Source organism: Schistocerca serialis, chromosome 9, assembly GCF_023864345.2.
Source record: "Schistocerca serialis cubense isolate TAMUIC-IGC-003099 chromosome 9, iqSchSeri2.2, whole genome shotgun sequence".
In the NCBI taxonomy this organism is placed as follows: domain Eukaryota; kingdom Metazoa; phylum Arthropoda; class Insecta; order Orthoptera; family Acrididae; genus Schistocerca; species Schistocerca serialis.
In genome coordinates this window covers 161,930,452-161,947,134 of record NC_064646.1, presented here as the reverse complement: position 1 = coordinate 161,947,134, position 16,683 = coordinate 161,930,452, and the positions used below count along the sequence as shown (strand labels likewise).

The following is a 16,683-nucleotide window of genomic DNA, read 5'->3' as shown; positions in this document are numbered from 1 at the left end:
AATATTTTTATTGTCTCATGTTAGCCCTAGTAGTGTACCACAAGCTCTTCAGAACGACACGAAAATCAATGCCCTCGCTAAATACGTTTCCTAGCTACACCAATTTATAGCTTTACACAAAGCTAATTCGTAACAATCCCCTCCCGGGGAGGTTCGAGTCCTTCGAGTACGGGTGTGTGTATTGTTCTTAGCGTAAATTACTTTAAGTAGTGTATAAGTCTAGGGACCGATGGCCTAAGCAGTTTGGTCCATTAGGAATTCACACAAATTTGAACCTTTTCGTAAGAACCATTCACCCGCATCTACACTTCTACGATGGGGTCACAGACAATGATCTGCCTGTTGTGGGCTCAGCAATTGTGTCGGCAGCTGATGGTCTAGTGGGCTCTCAGATGTGCTTCGAGAAATGCCAACAGCCGAGCATTCCATTGAAGTGGACGACCTTATGGCTGAAATTACCATAAACGATCTGGACGCAGTCATAAAGTGTGGTGCAGTAAACAAATCTCCTGGACCGGACGGACTCCCTCTTGAGTTCTACCGTTCCTTTGCTCCTGTCTTGGGACCGACGTGGATACATGTGTACAACGAACACCTACCTTATAGGTCCCTACCGAGTTCACACAGCTTATTATGATACTCGTTCCAAAACTAAGTGGTGGTGTTAGACGACAAGGCTACCCGGCTTTGACATTATTGAACGCAAATTACAAAATCTTTGCACGTATCTTTCGTGTCCTCCTACAAGCGGCAATAAAGGACAAAACACATTCGGACCAAACGTGTCTAGGTGGGGAGGGCGACATGCACACGGCGCTAGGGGCGTACAGGAATGTCATAGCAATGATGTCGGCATGCAGGTTACTAGGAGCCCTAGCAGCAGTACATTTCGATCACGCTTTCGAGGGAGTGAACTATGTGTTTCTACACGCGGTCATGGAACAGGTGGGAATCCCTTTTATGGTTCAAATGGCTCTGAGCACTATGGGACTCAACTGCTGTGGTCATAAGTCCCCTAGAACTTAGAACTACTTAAACCTAACTAACCTAAGGACATCACTCACATCCATGCCCGAGGCAGGATTCGAACCTGCGACCGTAGCGGTTGTGCGGTTCCAGACTGTAGCGCCTTTAACCGCTCGGCCACTCCGGCCGGCGAATCCCCTTTAATTTTGTGGAGATGGACTTATGGTTGATTCAGGGCGCGCGCTCGCTCAGAACCCATCACCGTCCAGCGCTCAGTGAGACAAGGTTGCCCCCTTCGGCCATATTGTTCGCAATCACTCGTGAGCCCGCACTACGTGGCCCTCGACAGCGACTTGAAGGCGTCCAGCTACGGGCCGCATCTTTCCAACGCCGATCATACGCCGACGACGTTCTTTTGGTCAACTCAGGGGACGAAATCCAGGTGGCGCTGGAATGGCTTCAGCAATACAGAACGGTGGCGCTGGAATGGCTTCGGCAGTACAGAACGTTGTGGGTAGTGTCACTAACCTACGAAAGACCCGATGTATGGAGGTGGGCAGAGGGCTGCCCTCTGGAACAGGAATTCCCGTTACAAGTTTCCCACTCTCAGGTGTTTGGGCGTGGTGTTTCATGGAAACATACGACGTACAGCGGCGGATAATTATCGAGATTCTGCGGAAGATTCGCGTATTAGCAAGGCAACAGATATGTTCCACCGCACTCAGTATGTCAGTGTTTTGCCGGCCGCGGTGGCCGTGCGGTTCTGGCGCTGCAGTCCGGAACCGCGGGACTGCTACGGTTGCAGGTTCGAATCCTGCCTCGGGCATGGGTGTGTGTGATGTCCTTAGGTTAGTTAGGTTTAAGTAGTTCTACGTTCTAGGGGACTTATGACCTAGGATGTTGAGTCCCATAGTGCTCAGAGCCATTTGAACCATTTTTGTCAGTGTTTTTTTGGCACTTTAATAGGTTACCTGCCGCACATACTGCCGTTGCCAATCACAATTGCCTCAAACTTACCAGTCAGCACTTGGACATTTAGTGGGAGCTGACCTTCTCTTTAAAATTCGCTACGATACCTTGACGCTACCACCGAGAGGAGGAGCCGGCATCGGCCTCGTAAACTTGAGGAACAGGGTGCGCGCGGTATTTCTTAGTAGGCTGCAGCGCTTTTGGAGAACCAAGCACGTCACCTTAATGGGCGCTGTGATCGACGAAGTGTCCCGCCATTCATTCCGGAGGTGCGTGTGCCGGCCGGAGTGGCCGTGCGGTTCTAGGCGCTACAGTCTGGAACCGAGCGACCGCTACGGTCGCAGGTTCGAATCCTGCCTCGGGCATGGATGTGTGTGATGTCCTTAGGTTAGTTAGGTTTAAGTAGTTCTAAGTTCTAGGTGACTGATGACCTCAGATGTTAAGTCGCATAGTGCTCAGAGCCATTTTTTTAACCGGAGGTGCGTGTGTTCTGGTATATAGTGGTGAACGGCAAATCCGCCAACGACTGCAGTCAGTTCACGTGGTAGACACACCGATATACCCCCACGGCGCTGTCGTCGACTCCGACGAACACCGTTTGGTTTGCGGCACGGCAGTCGAATGTTGGTTTCTCACGAAGAAAATGGCTCTGAGCACTATGGGACTTAACTACTGAGGTCATCAGTCCCCTAGAACTTAGAACTACTTAAACCTAACTAACCTAAGGACATCACACACATCGATGCCCGAGGCAGGATTCGAACCTGCGACCGTAGCAGCAACACGGTTACGGACTGAAGCGCCTAGAACCGCTCGGCCACTCCGGCGGCCACGAAAAAAATGTTGGCGCTTTTAAGCGTATGGCACTCACGGCAATCAAAGCTGACGACCTATTCTTTCCGGACAAAATAACTTTGCCATCGCCCAAAATCCATGAACTGGATAAAAGGGATGGCGACGTATTATCTGTATCGCACCGTTGACAAAAACTTCTGGTACACACTGAAAGAGCACCATAAGATCTTGCAGCGACACGTAAAATACAGAACATGTTTTGCCAATTATTTGGATTCGTTATTCGTGGAGTCTCCGGGTAGCTGGGATGTTTCGTATGCGAAAAGTGAAGTGAGAAAACAGAGCGAGATTCAGGAACTTATCTTTATGCCTGATGTACTCAGCGAACTATATATCATTTTTAAGTTAGGAAGAAGCCAACCTGGATACACGCCAACAGCGCCGTTGCAGGATCCCGTTTATTGTTAGTGAATTCGTTACATCTAGATGGCATTGGGAGCCATTTTACGTTTCGTTGTTTTGAATGGCATCTTTGGTTTCTTTATGTTATGTTTTGCACCCGTAAATCGCAAGACAACAAGAAAAATTAAATAAATACACAAAAATAAAAAAAAAATCATTTCTTTCCTTGGACGGTGGGGGGGGGGAGGGGGGGGGGAGACACTGTGGCCAGGCCTCGGGTTGCGGCCCCCGTCCAGTCTGCCTCCGCCAACCCACGACCTGATCCCTTAAAATGCTGGTAAAAAAAGAGGTGGGTAGCATTGCTGCTTCTATATAGTGGGGTCCCGGGTTAGATTCCCAATCGGGCCGGAGGTATTATCCATCCTGTGCCGGGGTGACGGCCGCGGGGGGTAACCCGCGGTCAAAAGTGTCTTGTCACGGTTGGCGCAGCTCCCCCGTCGGAGGTTTGAATCCTCCCTCGGGCATGAGTGCATGTGTTGTCCTTAGCGTAAATTAGTTTAAGCTAGATTAAGCAGCGTGTAAGCCTAGGGACCAATGACCTCCGCGTTTGGTCCCATGAGAACTTATGAAAAATTTCCAAATTTTCCGGAATGGTGTGTTGTCGTCATCATCATTTCATCATCATCATCATCATCGACGAAGTGGCGTCAAATAAAAGGATTTGCACTAGGCGGACGAACAACTCCAGGTGGGATCTCCCAACCAGTAATGTCATATGATCATTTCATTTCAACTATTGTTAACGCTTTATTAGTCTCGCAGCTATTAGCGTATGAAATCTGACGCTATATTGTCATACACGAAGGTTCGACCTACGAGCGAATAGACGTTCCCACGATACAACTAATAATAAGCATGTTGATGACGAGCTTCGGAAACTCACTTTGACGCAATGAAGATACATAGTGGTGAATAACCACAATGAAGTGCCTGATCTCGCCGACAGGTGAACCTGAGCCCCGCGCTGGGCAACGACTGCGACGTGGACGCGGCGGTGAAGAAGCCGATGCTTCACGACATGTTCGACCTGCTAGGACTGCCCGTCTGCAACACGGGGCTGTCGCTGTTCGCCGTGTTCAGCGTGGCGCCGGTGGAGGCGGGCGGCGGGGGCGGCGGCGACGGCGCCAGCGGTTGCGGCTGCAGCGGCAGCTCGGGGGACGAGTCGGAGGAGGCGGGGGCGGCCTCGATGGAGGCGGACGCCGGGGGCCGGCGGGGGCCCGGCTCCGCCATCGCCGTCGTCACCGCCGCCAGCAGGTGCGTCTCATAACGAAACGCGAGGGGAGCAACGGCCGCGTCAGCACCTCTAGACGCCTAACGTAGAAATACCATATATATGTACTCTGTAAGCCACTGTACAGTGCTTTGTGGAGGATACCTTGCATACATCTCTGATAAAATGTTTAGATGCTTTCTATCGGCTTCAATCTCTTCATCTCTGTCTCGAATGAAAAACAGCCCACAGTGCAACTGTGCGCGGTTTTTGATTCGAGACAATTTCGTAACGGTTGCTGGTGTTGCTGCCACGATGAAAATAGCTCTTCGTCTCTCTTTTTAAAATCTACTTATGATAGGGAAAGACAGTCGATTTTCACAATTTTAAATCGAATAATTAGAGCGTGAAATCGCCAATGCCATCACACTGACGGAAAAAAAATCGCACACCAAGAAGGAATTGTACGACAACTGAAAGTTGGTAGGCTTGTCTCTACAGGTGAAAGATGATGTCTATTCAGATTTGGCGCTAGTAGTGTCACTGCGAGGATGCAAATGGGGGTTGCTTTAAATACACGCCGTAACGGACGTGAGCGTTAGTAACCTTTGAAATATGGCGTGGTGGGTTGAAGACGTCATTATCAACACCTCACTGAATCTGAACGAGATCGTGTAATAGGGCTACGAGAAGCTGAAAGCTCCTTCTGCTATATTACTGAAAGACTTGGGAGGGATGTAGCTACTCTCTGAGCGTGGGGTTGATCTGAGCTTCTGTTACTCTGCGCAACGGATTAATCTGAGATTTACCCTTTACCCTGTGGCTCCTGCAAGATGCAATTTCCACCCCCACACTGCTACAGAAGTCAGACAGACGCTCCTAACATTCTAAAGAGAAATGCCTGAAAAACTTTCAGCAATAAATATCTTCTGGAGTCGTCCGTAGTAAGGAAATGACACAAAAATTCACAAAACTTCTTACGTAACTAGTGGGATACTTGGGTACTGGAGTAGTGCTAGTTAGTGTAGGGAAAACATGAAACCTAACGAAAGTTATTATTTATTTTGCAAAAATTCTAAGAAATCACAATGGCACTTTTAGTTATGAATTGAACAAGTTATATCCTGGTTCTTTTCGGAATGTGAAGTTACCTCTCAAGGATAGGATTCACTAATGAAATTTCTCTACAAAGTTTAAGATGGTTGTTGACTTGGCAGAATGGCTGAGAGGCGCGCCTACTCAACTTGAATAATTATCCTTTAGAATGTTGCTAGGTACGGTTGAGACTGTCGTGTGTGAAATGCAGTGAAGTGTACTGTTGTGGAGGAAATATGGGGCTCACAATAGCTGTAGCACACTATACCGTAAGCTGCGATGACTGCTGTCTGCGCCACTCGCTGCTGACAAATAAGATAACTCTCGTTCTATCTGGATTGATCTTCGCCAATCAAACTCTCCCTACGCCTTGATGAAGTCAAGGATTCCTATTCGCCCCTAGTCTAACTATTGGCATGGTACGCTGGTCAGATAACCAGTCCACCAGGATGCCACTAAAAAATTCGCTCGCAGGCGTTTAACTGTAACTCTGTTCGTTCACACCGCACAATAAGTCTGTCAGCCAACACAGTGAACAACGCTTTATCGCAAGGACTCAATATAGAGAGTCGCACTTCGATTCGCTCTCGACAGAGGTGCTCTCCCAGTGAAGTACTTGTTCCTCGCTCCAAGAGCGACAACGGAACGGCGCCTCTCCATGCCAGACGTGAAGGGGTATATCTTTCGGTCCCTTCCATTACTCCTTCAGCTCAAGGCGTCAGAAATATCGTCTGCCAATCAGCATTGCTCTTCTAAAATGGGAGAATGACGTTTCGTTTAAGGCGACCAATTCGGAAACCTGTAGCATTGGCGTTTGGCTTTTGCTGTCTCCCTGTGACAATCTCTGAAACAGCATGCTATGTGTAAAGAATACGTAGGCTGGCCGCTCCCACACAACGTAGCGGAATTTGCTTTTAAGCTGAACATGGGATCGTTCCCCCTTTTCACTCGGGCCAATGCTGTCCACTCCACAGGCAGTCACCGGCCAACATAGATAGGCTGCGTAGTCCTCCAAAGGGACCAGCGTCCCGTTGTGCGGTTTCTCTCCCGAATTAAAAGCTCCTGTGACCGTCATGTCTGGAATGTATGTGTGTACGCCAGCCTCGAGTATTTCAACCTCGGTGCGCTTACTTGTTATTTGCATATCGTTTACATGAATTCATACAACATTGACTTTATCTTATCGAGTTTGGGTTCGAATGAAGCGTCTTGATGTGCGGAATATGATTGTGAGGGCGGAATATGTAAGCAATGAAGGTCAGGAGACCACGACATCTTACAACTCTAATGATTTCTGGCACCGATGGTCACGAGAATGTACAGTCCAAAGAAGACCGGCACCCAGACTATCAGATGGCACTAGCGAGAGGGAAGACCATCGTGCTCGGGATATTGCTGTGGCGCATCGTACTGCATCTGTAGCAGCAATTTGAGCAGCAGTTGGCATCACATACAACATACTGTTACAAATCGGTTACTTCAAGGACAGCTCAGAATCAGACGCAGGTCGCTTGCATTCCACAGACACCAAACAGCCGCCTCCGACTTTAGTGGTCTTAAGCGAGAGTTCATTCAAGGGCAGGATGGAGGTCTGTTGTGTTTTCTGATGAAAGCTGGTTCCGCCTCGGCGGCAGTAATGTCGTTTGTTGGTTAGAAGGTCGCCACCTGAGAACGTGCAATCAACCTGTCTGTGTGCTAAGACACACTGGACCTACACCTGATATTATCGACTGGGGTGCGATTTCGTATGACGGCAGGAGCACTCTCGCTGGGTATCCCTCACACCCTGACTGTTCGTCTGATGATTCGACCTGTTGTGCTGCCTTTCATGAACAGCTTTCCAAAGGATGTTTTCCAACAGGATAACGCTCGCCCACATAGTGCTGTTGTAACACACATGATATGCAGAGTGTCGACATGTTGCCTAGGTCTGCTCGATCACCAAATCTGTTTCCAATCGAGAGCGTATGAGACATCATCGGGTAACTCCAGCATCTGCAAATAGCACTGACGGTCCCTCTATTGGCCAGCCAGGTGCATCAGACATGGAACTCCATGCCAAATACTGATGTCCAGCACCTGTACGACACAATGCATGCACGTTTGCATGCTAGAATTCGATATTTTGTCGGTTACGCCCGTTATTAATGTACCAGAATTTCACATTATCAATGGCTTATCTCGCGCTTACATTAGTCTGTGATCTTGGTTGGTTCAAAGAGTTCAAATGGCTTTGAGCACTATGGGACTTAACATCTTAGGTCATCAGTCCCCTAGAACTTAGAACTACTTAAACCTAACTAACCTAAGGACATCACACACATCCATGCCCGAGGCAGGATTCGAACCTGCGACCGTAGCAGTCCCGCGGTTCCAGACTGCAGCGCCAGAACCGCACGGCCACCACGGCCGGCTCTATGATCTTGCAATGTTACTCACTTAATTATGTTAACCACAAAATGGTACTCCAGAAATTTCTACATTAATTGTTTTACGATGTTGGAATTCTTTTCCATCAGTGTTTTTTCATTATAGAATGCACTTTTAAAAAAATTGCAGCTTTATACACTATCTGAGCTCATTAGTGGACTTTAAAATGGGATATATCCATCATTCTCCTTTGTGCTAGCTTGAATTCTACTGGGGATACTTTCAGTAAGGTATATCAGTGTCTGTGGAGGAATGTCACAATTTTCTTCCTCGAGAGCTGAAACCAGTAAAGCTATTGACGTTGGACACTGGGGTCTGCAGCGAAGATGATCCATTGGGTTAAGTTTGGGACTTTGGGTAGGCAATTCCTTTTCAGGGATATTTTTGTCCACAGACCACTGCCAGCAGCTGCTGCTTTATGACAGCGTGCATTACCACGCTGGTAAATCATAGTCTCCGAACCGTTCTTCCACTGTCCGTTGTACAAAATGCTGTAAAATGTGTTCACATCTTTTCGCATTTAGGATTTTCTTAGGCACAATAAGGGGTCACATCCTAACCACATTCGCGCGGGGTAGCTGCGCGGTCTACGGGCGTCTTGTCACGGCCCGCGCGGCTCCCCCCGTCGGAGGTTCGAGTCCTCCCTTCGGCATGGGTGTGTGTGTGTGTGTGTGTGTGTGTGTGTGTGTGTGTGTGTGTGTGTTGTCCTTAGCGTAAGTTAGATTAAGTAGTGTGTAGGCCTAGGGGCCGGTGACCTCAGCAGTTTGGTCCCGTAAGACCTTACCACAAACTTCCAAATTTCCTAACCACGACAAACACCCGCGTACTATAACACCACATCCTCTGTACTTCACTAATAGCCATCAATATATACGGTGGCAGGTAACCTTCTCCAGGCAGCTGCCAAACGCAAGCCCTTCCATCAAACGACAACAGAGTATAACGTGGTTCATCACTCCAGATCACTCGTTCCAGTCATCCACTGTCCGATGGCGTCGCTTTCCACACCACCCCTACGTCACTTAGCATTGACAACAGAAATGTGTGGTTTATGAGGAGATGCTCGACCATTGTATCCCATTATTTTTAACTCCCTGCGCACGATCACAATGCTATCAGGACTGCTTCGCTCTTTGGAACTCAAGAGTAATTCCTTCCGCTGACTTCATGCATTTTTTTACAAACACCTTTCGCAATGCTCGGCGGTCCTCGCCGTCAGTACATGTATGTTTACATCTAAATGCACACTCCGTAGGCCACCGTGTGGTTCGTGGTGGAGGGTACCCTATACCACTATTAGACATTTTCTTTCCTGTTCCACTCAAAAATAGGGAGAGGGAAAAACTGGTGTCCATATGACTCCGTACGAGTGCCAATCTCTCTCATCTCTGTGATGATGATGGTGTTTGGTTTGTGGGGTGCTCAACTGCGCGGTCAACAAGCACCCGTACAAAGTCCAATTTTTACACAATCCAATCCTAGCCACTGTCACGAATGATGATGATGATGATGATGATGATGATGAAATGATGAGGAAAACAGAAGTACCCAGTCCCCGGGCAGACAAAATACCCAACCCGGTCGGGAATCGAACCTGGCATCCCGTGATCCAGAGGAAGGTAGCCAGTAGACCACGAACTGTGGAGTCTCTCATCTTCGTGGTCATTAAGCGACATGTACTTTGACGCCAGTAGAATCGACCTGCCGTCAGCCTCAAATACTGGTTCTCTAAATTTTCTGAACAGCGTTCCTTGAAAAGATCGTCACCATTCCTCCAATTATTCCGATGCGAGTTCCAAACCATCTCTGTAATAACTTGTGTGTTGTTCGAACCTACAGGTAACAAATCTAGCAGCCCACCTCAGAATTGCTTCGATGTCTTCCTTTAATCCAACCTGGTGCGGATCCCAAACACTTGAACAGTATTCAACAATGGGTTGCAGTAGTATCCCATATGCGATCTCCTTTAAGATAAACCACACCGTCCTAAAATTGTCCCAATAAATCGAAGTCGACCACTCGCCTTCCCTGCTACAATTCTTTGGATCACATTCTAACAGCTGTATCTCTGTAAACAATAAGAATCGGAGAAGCTTTATTTGTAATATTTTGTTGGAACTAATCTATACTATCACCTTCTAGAATATATATTCTTCCTCCTGAAATACTCTATATATTTTTTGAATAGGGTAAACTGCATTTCATAGAAGCCTCGTCGGAAGAATAATGATGGAAAATACGAAGAGATGACAACCTCAGGTCTAAATTACATGAAACTTGTACGAAAGGAAGATCCTTACTAAGAAACATACTTTAATGCAGTATAATAATGGTATTCAGTATGCGATTGGCCTTAGGCATTCTGCATCACAAGATAGTCACACTTCTTAAAAGAAGTTGAAACAGAGTAGGCTTATATGACTATGTCAGTGGGAAGCGGAATAACCAGACAGTTAACTGAATAAAATAATTATACCAACAAGGTCAACTACTACAAGCTAAGAAATACATCTTTAGAATCAATAAGCATTTATAATTCGTAAGTGATGGCTCAAGTATTTCGTTGTGGATTGCAGAAACTCATTCTAAGCATTAACTTTACAGCGAAAGGTACAAATGACAGATTCGCATTTAACTCGTAAGAAAATTTCATGAACAGCTTCGTCAATATAGTCATCTTGATTATTAACATTATTAATTATATATCATCTATATGACACCATAAAACTCTTACAACATTTGAGACCATAAAAATATTTTCACCATTATGAGACTCCTAACGCGCAACTCTCAACGTAAGTAAAAGTAGTACTGAAGCGACTCAAATATTTACACAGTGTGTTGAGATGTCTTGTTTCTAGTGCTGTGTACTTCAATTTATATCTTGCCTAAAATAATCTCTAAAAGCTGTTTTGAGTTTCTGTTCTGCACACAACAAGTTCAACCTTTTTAATTCATGATCTGGCAGATCCTACAGCATCCTAGTGATTCCAGCAAATGCGAGGCGTAGTTTTACAGCTGCACACACTTAGGCCTACAGTCGCTTACTTCACACCAGCAATCTGAAAGACCCTACAAGGATGCAGTACTGCAGGTTTTAAGAGCTAAAGTATGCGGAACTTCTTTCACGGTCTAGACGCCTACATTGAGTCTGTTCTAATTCTGAAACAAAACCTCGCTTTCAGCAAGGTTTAACGTCACTTGCGCACTTCTTGATGCTCAGATTTTTTTCGGTTACGGATGGGAGACGCGGTTTAAAGAGTACAAGATGTGGTGCACACATCTCTAAATCTCTCACGTCCATAGCGCAGCGTGTGGTTCTTGGGCAGTTGTGGAAATGCTGATAGATTCTGCAATGCCCACGTGATTCAGAAACTTCCTCAATTTGCAGTGTTTTTCGGTTTTGCCAATACGAGACGTACGTTGCTACACGTCTGTTTTGCGTAAGTTAACATACTTTAAAACAATGGTGTCAAAAAGCATAACTGGAAGGAAACTACCATATCTCTAATATTACGTTTCTTTAACACTCTATTATTGCACTTCTGTGGACGTACTCTCAACCAGTTTACATATGATGCATGAATGCAAAAGCTGAAAAGCTGAAAGCTAATACCAGAGAGAGCATCCAGTTTCGGTCCGACAATCCTTCAATGAGCAGCATCCTACAAGTGATTTCTCCCCCGTGCTCGCTATTGGCTGTTCAGAAACTGTACATAGTGCTTTCGTAATCAGCACGTTTCGCGAGCGTAAACAACCTCTGCTGAGATGACTGTCCTACTCGGCACATAGGCCACAAGCAATTATACTCGAACATTACAAATGGAAATTTGAGTGGTAAAAATTTAGAAATAACGATAAAAATTCGTACTAACCCCCCAGACTGACTGGACGACCTGCACAATGTCATTGCGTTCCACAGTGAGGCTTGTTTCTTATTGCCATGTGCGTTTCGTGTTGTTTTGTCACTGTGGTTCAAAATGTCTCTGAGCACTATGCGACTTAACTGCTGAAGTCATCAGTCGCCTAGAACTTGGAACTAATTAAAGCTAACTAACCTAAGGACAACACACACATCCATGCCCGAGGCAGGATTCGAACCTGCGACCGTAGCTGTCACGCAGCTCCAGACTGAAGCGCCTAGAACCGCACGGCCACAAGGCCGGCTTTGTCACTGTGTGAGTGTCTGTGTGGAGTCACGTTGTGTTGTAGTTTCTGAATCTGTTTCCTGTGTTTACTGATTTTATTTCTTTTTATTTTGTTTTGTTGCTTTATTTTAAGATAGATTACTATTGTACCTTCTGTTTGCAGCTATTTGTCTGATATTCTCAAGTTCTTTTTGATAGTTTTCTGTGTTGAGTGGTGCTACGTAGAGTCTAAGAAAAATGTATCAGAGGGCCACTTATTTCTGTGAGTTTTGAGGTTTTGCTGTTTGATTGTGTCGATCGTTTAGTTGAAAAATTGTGCTGTTTCTGTTTCATTATTACATATAAAACGTTTATTTGATTATGCTGTTCTTTTACTATTGTGAATCTCATATTTTTATGTACTGTGCTTATATCTGCAAGTAGCTGGTCAATTTTTGTTAGTGATTCATCTAGTTGGCATGTGTATCTCACCCAGAATAGTATGTTCTATCTATTTGCAACAAAGTTGCATAAAATAAGTTATTCTTCATGGTTTAAAAAAATGTTTATTAATGCTGCTGAAACTGCAGAATTCATTGGTAGTCAGTCTTCTTGTAAGATACAGAAAGTAGTTTCCTTCTATTTTTAGTTCTGCTAGTTTCAGAAGACTACATCTTAAAATTTGGAAAACCATGCAAAACACCAAGTTCAACAATAGTCAGTCCAATAAAACTTCGTTTCAGACGATTCAGTTAGTCTTATTTCGTCGGAAATTCAAGTCCAGCTTTTGCATCAGTGCAACAATAAACAGAAGAGCTATAATCATATATATATCATTCCTTAAGTCAATGTCACTTTTTTTCAACACGTACTAATCACACAGGATTGAATGAAGTGTTGTTGGAAAGGTTTTTTAACCGGCTTCTGACGTTTCATACCTATTTGTGGAAAATTTTAACATAAAAGCTTTTAACCATCGTAAACAAAAGGGCGTAGTGGATGCCCAACTTAATAATTATTTCACGAAGCTAACTTGTTAATCCCGAATAAGAGACCCCTTTTCATACTATTTGTTACAAATACCGTTTTATTTCTTTTAAAGTACTTATTAACCGGATAATTTGCATACAACATTGTTATAGATAATAACTCTGATCACTGCGATAGTCCATTATCTCGGCCCGTAGTACAAGTCGATTTTTCTAAAACAATATACTTTCCGAAACGACAAACATATTTGTCATTGTCATCTTGAGCAGTGATTTACGTGTCGCTACTACGGTATAACGTGCTTAACTATAACACAAAATGTTTCTCGAGTTAAAGATATACACTATGTGATCAAAAGTATCCGCAAACCTGGCTGAAAATGACTTACAAGTTCGTGGCACCCCCCCATCGGTAATGCTGGAATTCAGTATGGTGTTGGCCCACCCTTAGCCCTGATGACAGCTTCCACTCTCGCAGACATACGTTCAATCAGGTGTAGGAAGGTTTCTTGGGGAATGGCAGCCCGTTCTTCAAGGAGTGCTGCACTGACGAGAGGTATCGATGTTGGTCGGTGAGACCTGGCACGAAGTCGGCGTTCCAAAACATCTCAAAGGTGTTCTATAGGATTCAGGTCAGGGCTCTGTGCAGGCAAGTGCAGGGATGTTATTGTCGAGTAACCACTCCGCCACAGGCCGTGCATTATGAACAGGTGCTCAATAGTGTTGAAAAATGTAATTCCCACCCCCGAATTGCTCTTCAACAGTGATAAGCAAGAAGGTGCTTTAGACATCAATGTAGGCCTGTGCTATGATAGTGCCACGCAAAACAATAAGGGGTGCAAGCCCCCTCCATGAAAAACACGACCACACCATAACACCGCCGCCTCCGAATTTTACTGTTGCACTACACACGCTGGCAGACGACGTTCACCGGGCATTCGCCATACCCCCACCCTGCCATCGGATCGCCACATTGTGTACCGTGATTCGTCACTCTACACAACGTTTTTCCAGTGTTCAATAGTCCAATGTTTACGCTCCTTACACCAAGCGAGTCGTCGTTTGGCATTTACCAGCGTGATGTGTGGATTACGAGCAGCCGCTCAACCATGAAATCCAAATATTCTCACGTCCCGCCTAACTGTAATAGTACTTGCAGTGGTTCCTGATGCCGTTTGGAATTCCTGTGTCATGGTCTGGATTGATGTCTGCCTGTTACACATTACGACCCTCTTCAACTGTTGGTGGTGTCTGTCAGTCAACAGACGAGGTCGGCCTGTACGCTTTTGCGCTGTACGTGCCCTTTCACGTTTCCACTTCACTATCACATCGGAAACAGTGGACCTAAGAATGTTGAGGAGTGTGGAAATTTCGCATATGACACAAGTGACACTAAATCACGTGATCACGTTCGAAACCCGTGAGTTCCGCGAAGCGCCCCATTCTGCTCTCTCACGATGTCTAATGACTACTGAGGTAGTTTTGATCACATAGTATACGTGCGTAATGTGGCTCTACTGACAGTCCCTTATCTCTGCCCGTCGTACAAGCTGAAACAACATTCCGAGAAAAAAACATTTTTGGACACACGGAAATGTGTATACAAGGATGCATCATAAACTGATATTATTTCACGTCATCCGGTTCATTTTTAAAGACGTTTTCTCGTCATTCACACAAATACCGTTATCACAACTACTACACTTATTCCAAATACTGTCATTATTTAAGACTATAGAACTGAGAAAGTTTTCACAAGGGTCCTCCGGTTTTGTATAATTTGAGTAGGATTTCCTTTCGAACGTTACATTTCAATGTTTGTCGCATTGTTCCACACAGATACGTAGATCTTTGGAGCTCCGTTTCAACATTGTTAACAATAATAGTACTGTACTGTTTTAAGCCATTTTTTTATGGCAGCGTCACTAAAGACATTAAAACGAGAAGAGAAAATAGAGATCCTTGTCTGACTTCCTGGTTAAAATTTGTTTAGGTTAATTCACTTTTCAGAGGATGGGTCTTTGTCCTATTTTACATCTACACAATGTACCAGGCTATTTTTACGATCAACGTACTCTTGGAGGCGAGCGTGGCTGTTACTGTACAGCGCTCATCATAGGCATGTGGTGTGACAGGATAGGCAGAACGGGTGCTCACGAGTGTTCGTGGGCGGCCTGTGTTGCCGAGCGGTTCTAGGCGCTTCCTTCTGGAACCGCGCGACCGCTTTGGTCGCAGGTTCGAATCCTGCCTCGGGCATGGATGTGTTTGATGTCCTTAGGTTAGTTAGTTTTAAGTAGTTCTAAGTTTGAGAGGACTGATGACCTCAGAAGTTAAGTCCCATTGTGCTCAGAGCCATTTGAACCATCTGAACGAGTGTTCGTCTGCAGGTGGAAGCGGCGCCACCTGCTGGTGAGGGAGTCATCGGCCGGCGTCGGCGGCCCGCGGGCGCGCAAGAAGAGCGCGGGGGCGTCGCCGTCCCCCGGTGCGCTGGCGGCAGGTGCGGGGGCGGTTGCCGGCCGCAAGGCGCACATTGGACGCGCCTGCACGCCGCCCCCGCGAACCGCCTCCGGCCACGCGCTGCTCGTCGGCGGCCCCGACTGCACCTCAGAGTTCGGACCCGGAAGCGAGACCTCCGACGACGCCTGGGCATGCTGCTGCTACACCCAGGTACGCCGAGCGCATCTCTTCTCCACGCAGCCCGATACGCGTCTACGTTGTGTTAACACATTCCAGACAACTTGCGAATTACACAAGGACATTCAAACTCCAGTCCGCCACCCTAGCTGAGTGGACAGCACGCCGGATTTTCATGCCGGGGTGACCGAGTTCGTTTCCTGACAGGATTGGAGATTATCTCCGCTCAAGGACTGAGTGTTTGTGTCGTCTTCATCATCATCATTTCATCCCTATCGACGGGCAAGTCGCCGACGTGGCGTCACCTCAGAAGACTTGCACCCAGCGATAAGGTCTACCCGCCGGGAGGCTTTCGCCAAACGACATTTCATTTTATTTCATTCCGACCCCAGTAGAACTTCACTGCAGTACTGATTTTATGTTTGCATTCCTAAGCCCATCATACTTTTTGCGAAGGATCCCACATTGTACTGGAATAAACTGCGATTCCCCCACACCAAGCCTCCAGTGCCAGGATCATATGCGACAGGAAAGGATGTGAGCGCCTCTCTGTATCTGTTTAACACAGTGGTCGTCAAACGGCGGCCCTGGGTCGCATGCAGCCCCAATCAATATTAGTGGGGAACGCTGTTCTCAAACGCATTTTGTACTAACATACAAGTAGCAACCAAAAGCTGAATCCAAAAACGTGTACCAACATTAGGAGCTTCTTGAGAATGTAGTTTCAGTAATAAGTGGGCAGGTTGGATAATTTACGGAGTAAATTGAACACACCCACAAAAATAGGATATCAAAAATTAGACCAGATGAGGTATAAACAATTAAATCAATAATAAATTAATTACACAATGAAATATGCAATCATTATTTTTAGCTCTCTTCAATCCGTTAGACTTTAGTTTAATATTACCATAAAAAATTGAAAGTCCCAGTTACTTATAATTTTATTAAACCTGTCTGGCAAAATAATTTTAAGTTTATCATCGAGCTCCACATAAATTTTCTC

At 45.9% G+C, this 16,683-nt stretch overlaps 1 protein-coding gene across 1 annotated transcript in view; it reads left to right on the top strand.

Annotated features, from left to right (window-relative positions):
• LOC126419447 (probable tubulin polyglutamylase TTLL2) overlaps positions 1–16,683 on the top strand; it is a 410,877-nt gene that overhangs the window by 347,484 nt on the left and 46,710 nt on the right. The window contains exons 8-10 of the mRNA XM_050086635.1: positions 4,139–4,288; positions 4,385–4,446; positions 15,431–15,710. Of these exons, the coding sequence (XP_049942592.1) occupies positions 4,139–4,288; positions 4,385–4,446; positions 15,431–15,710 (492 nt within the window). The remainder of the gene's footprint in view (positions 1–4,138; positions 4,289–4,384; positions 4,447–15,430; positions 15,711–16,683) is intronic.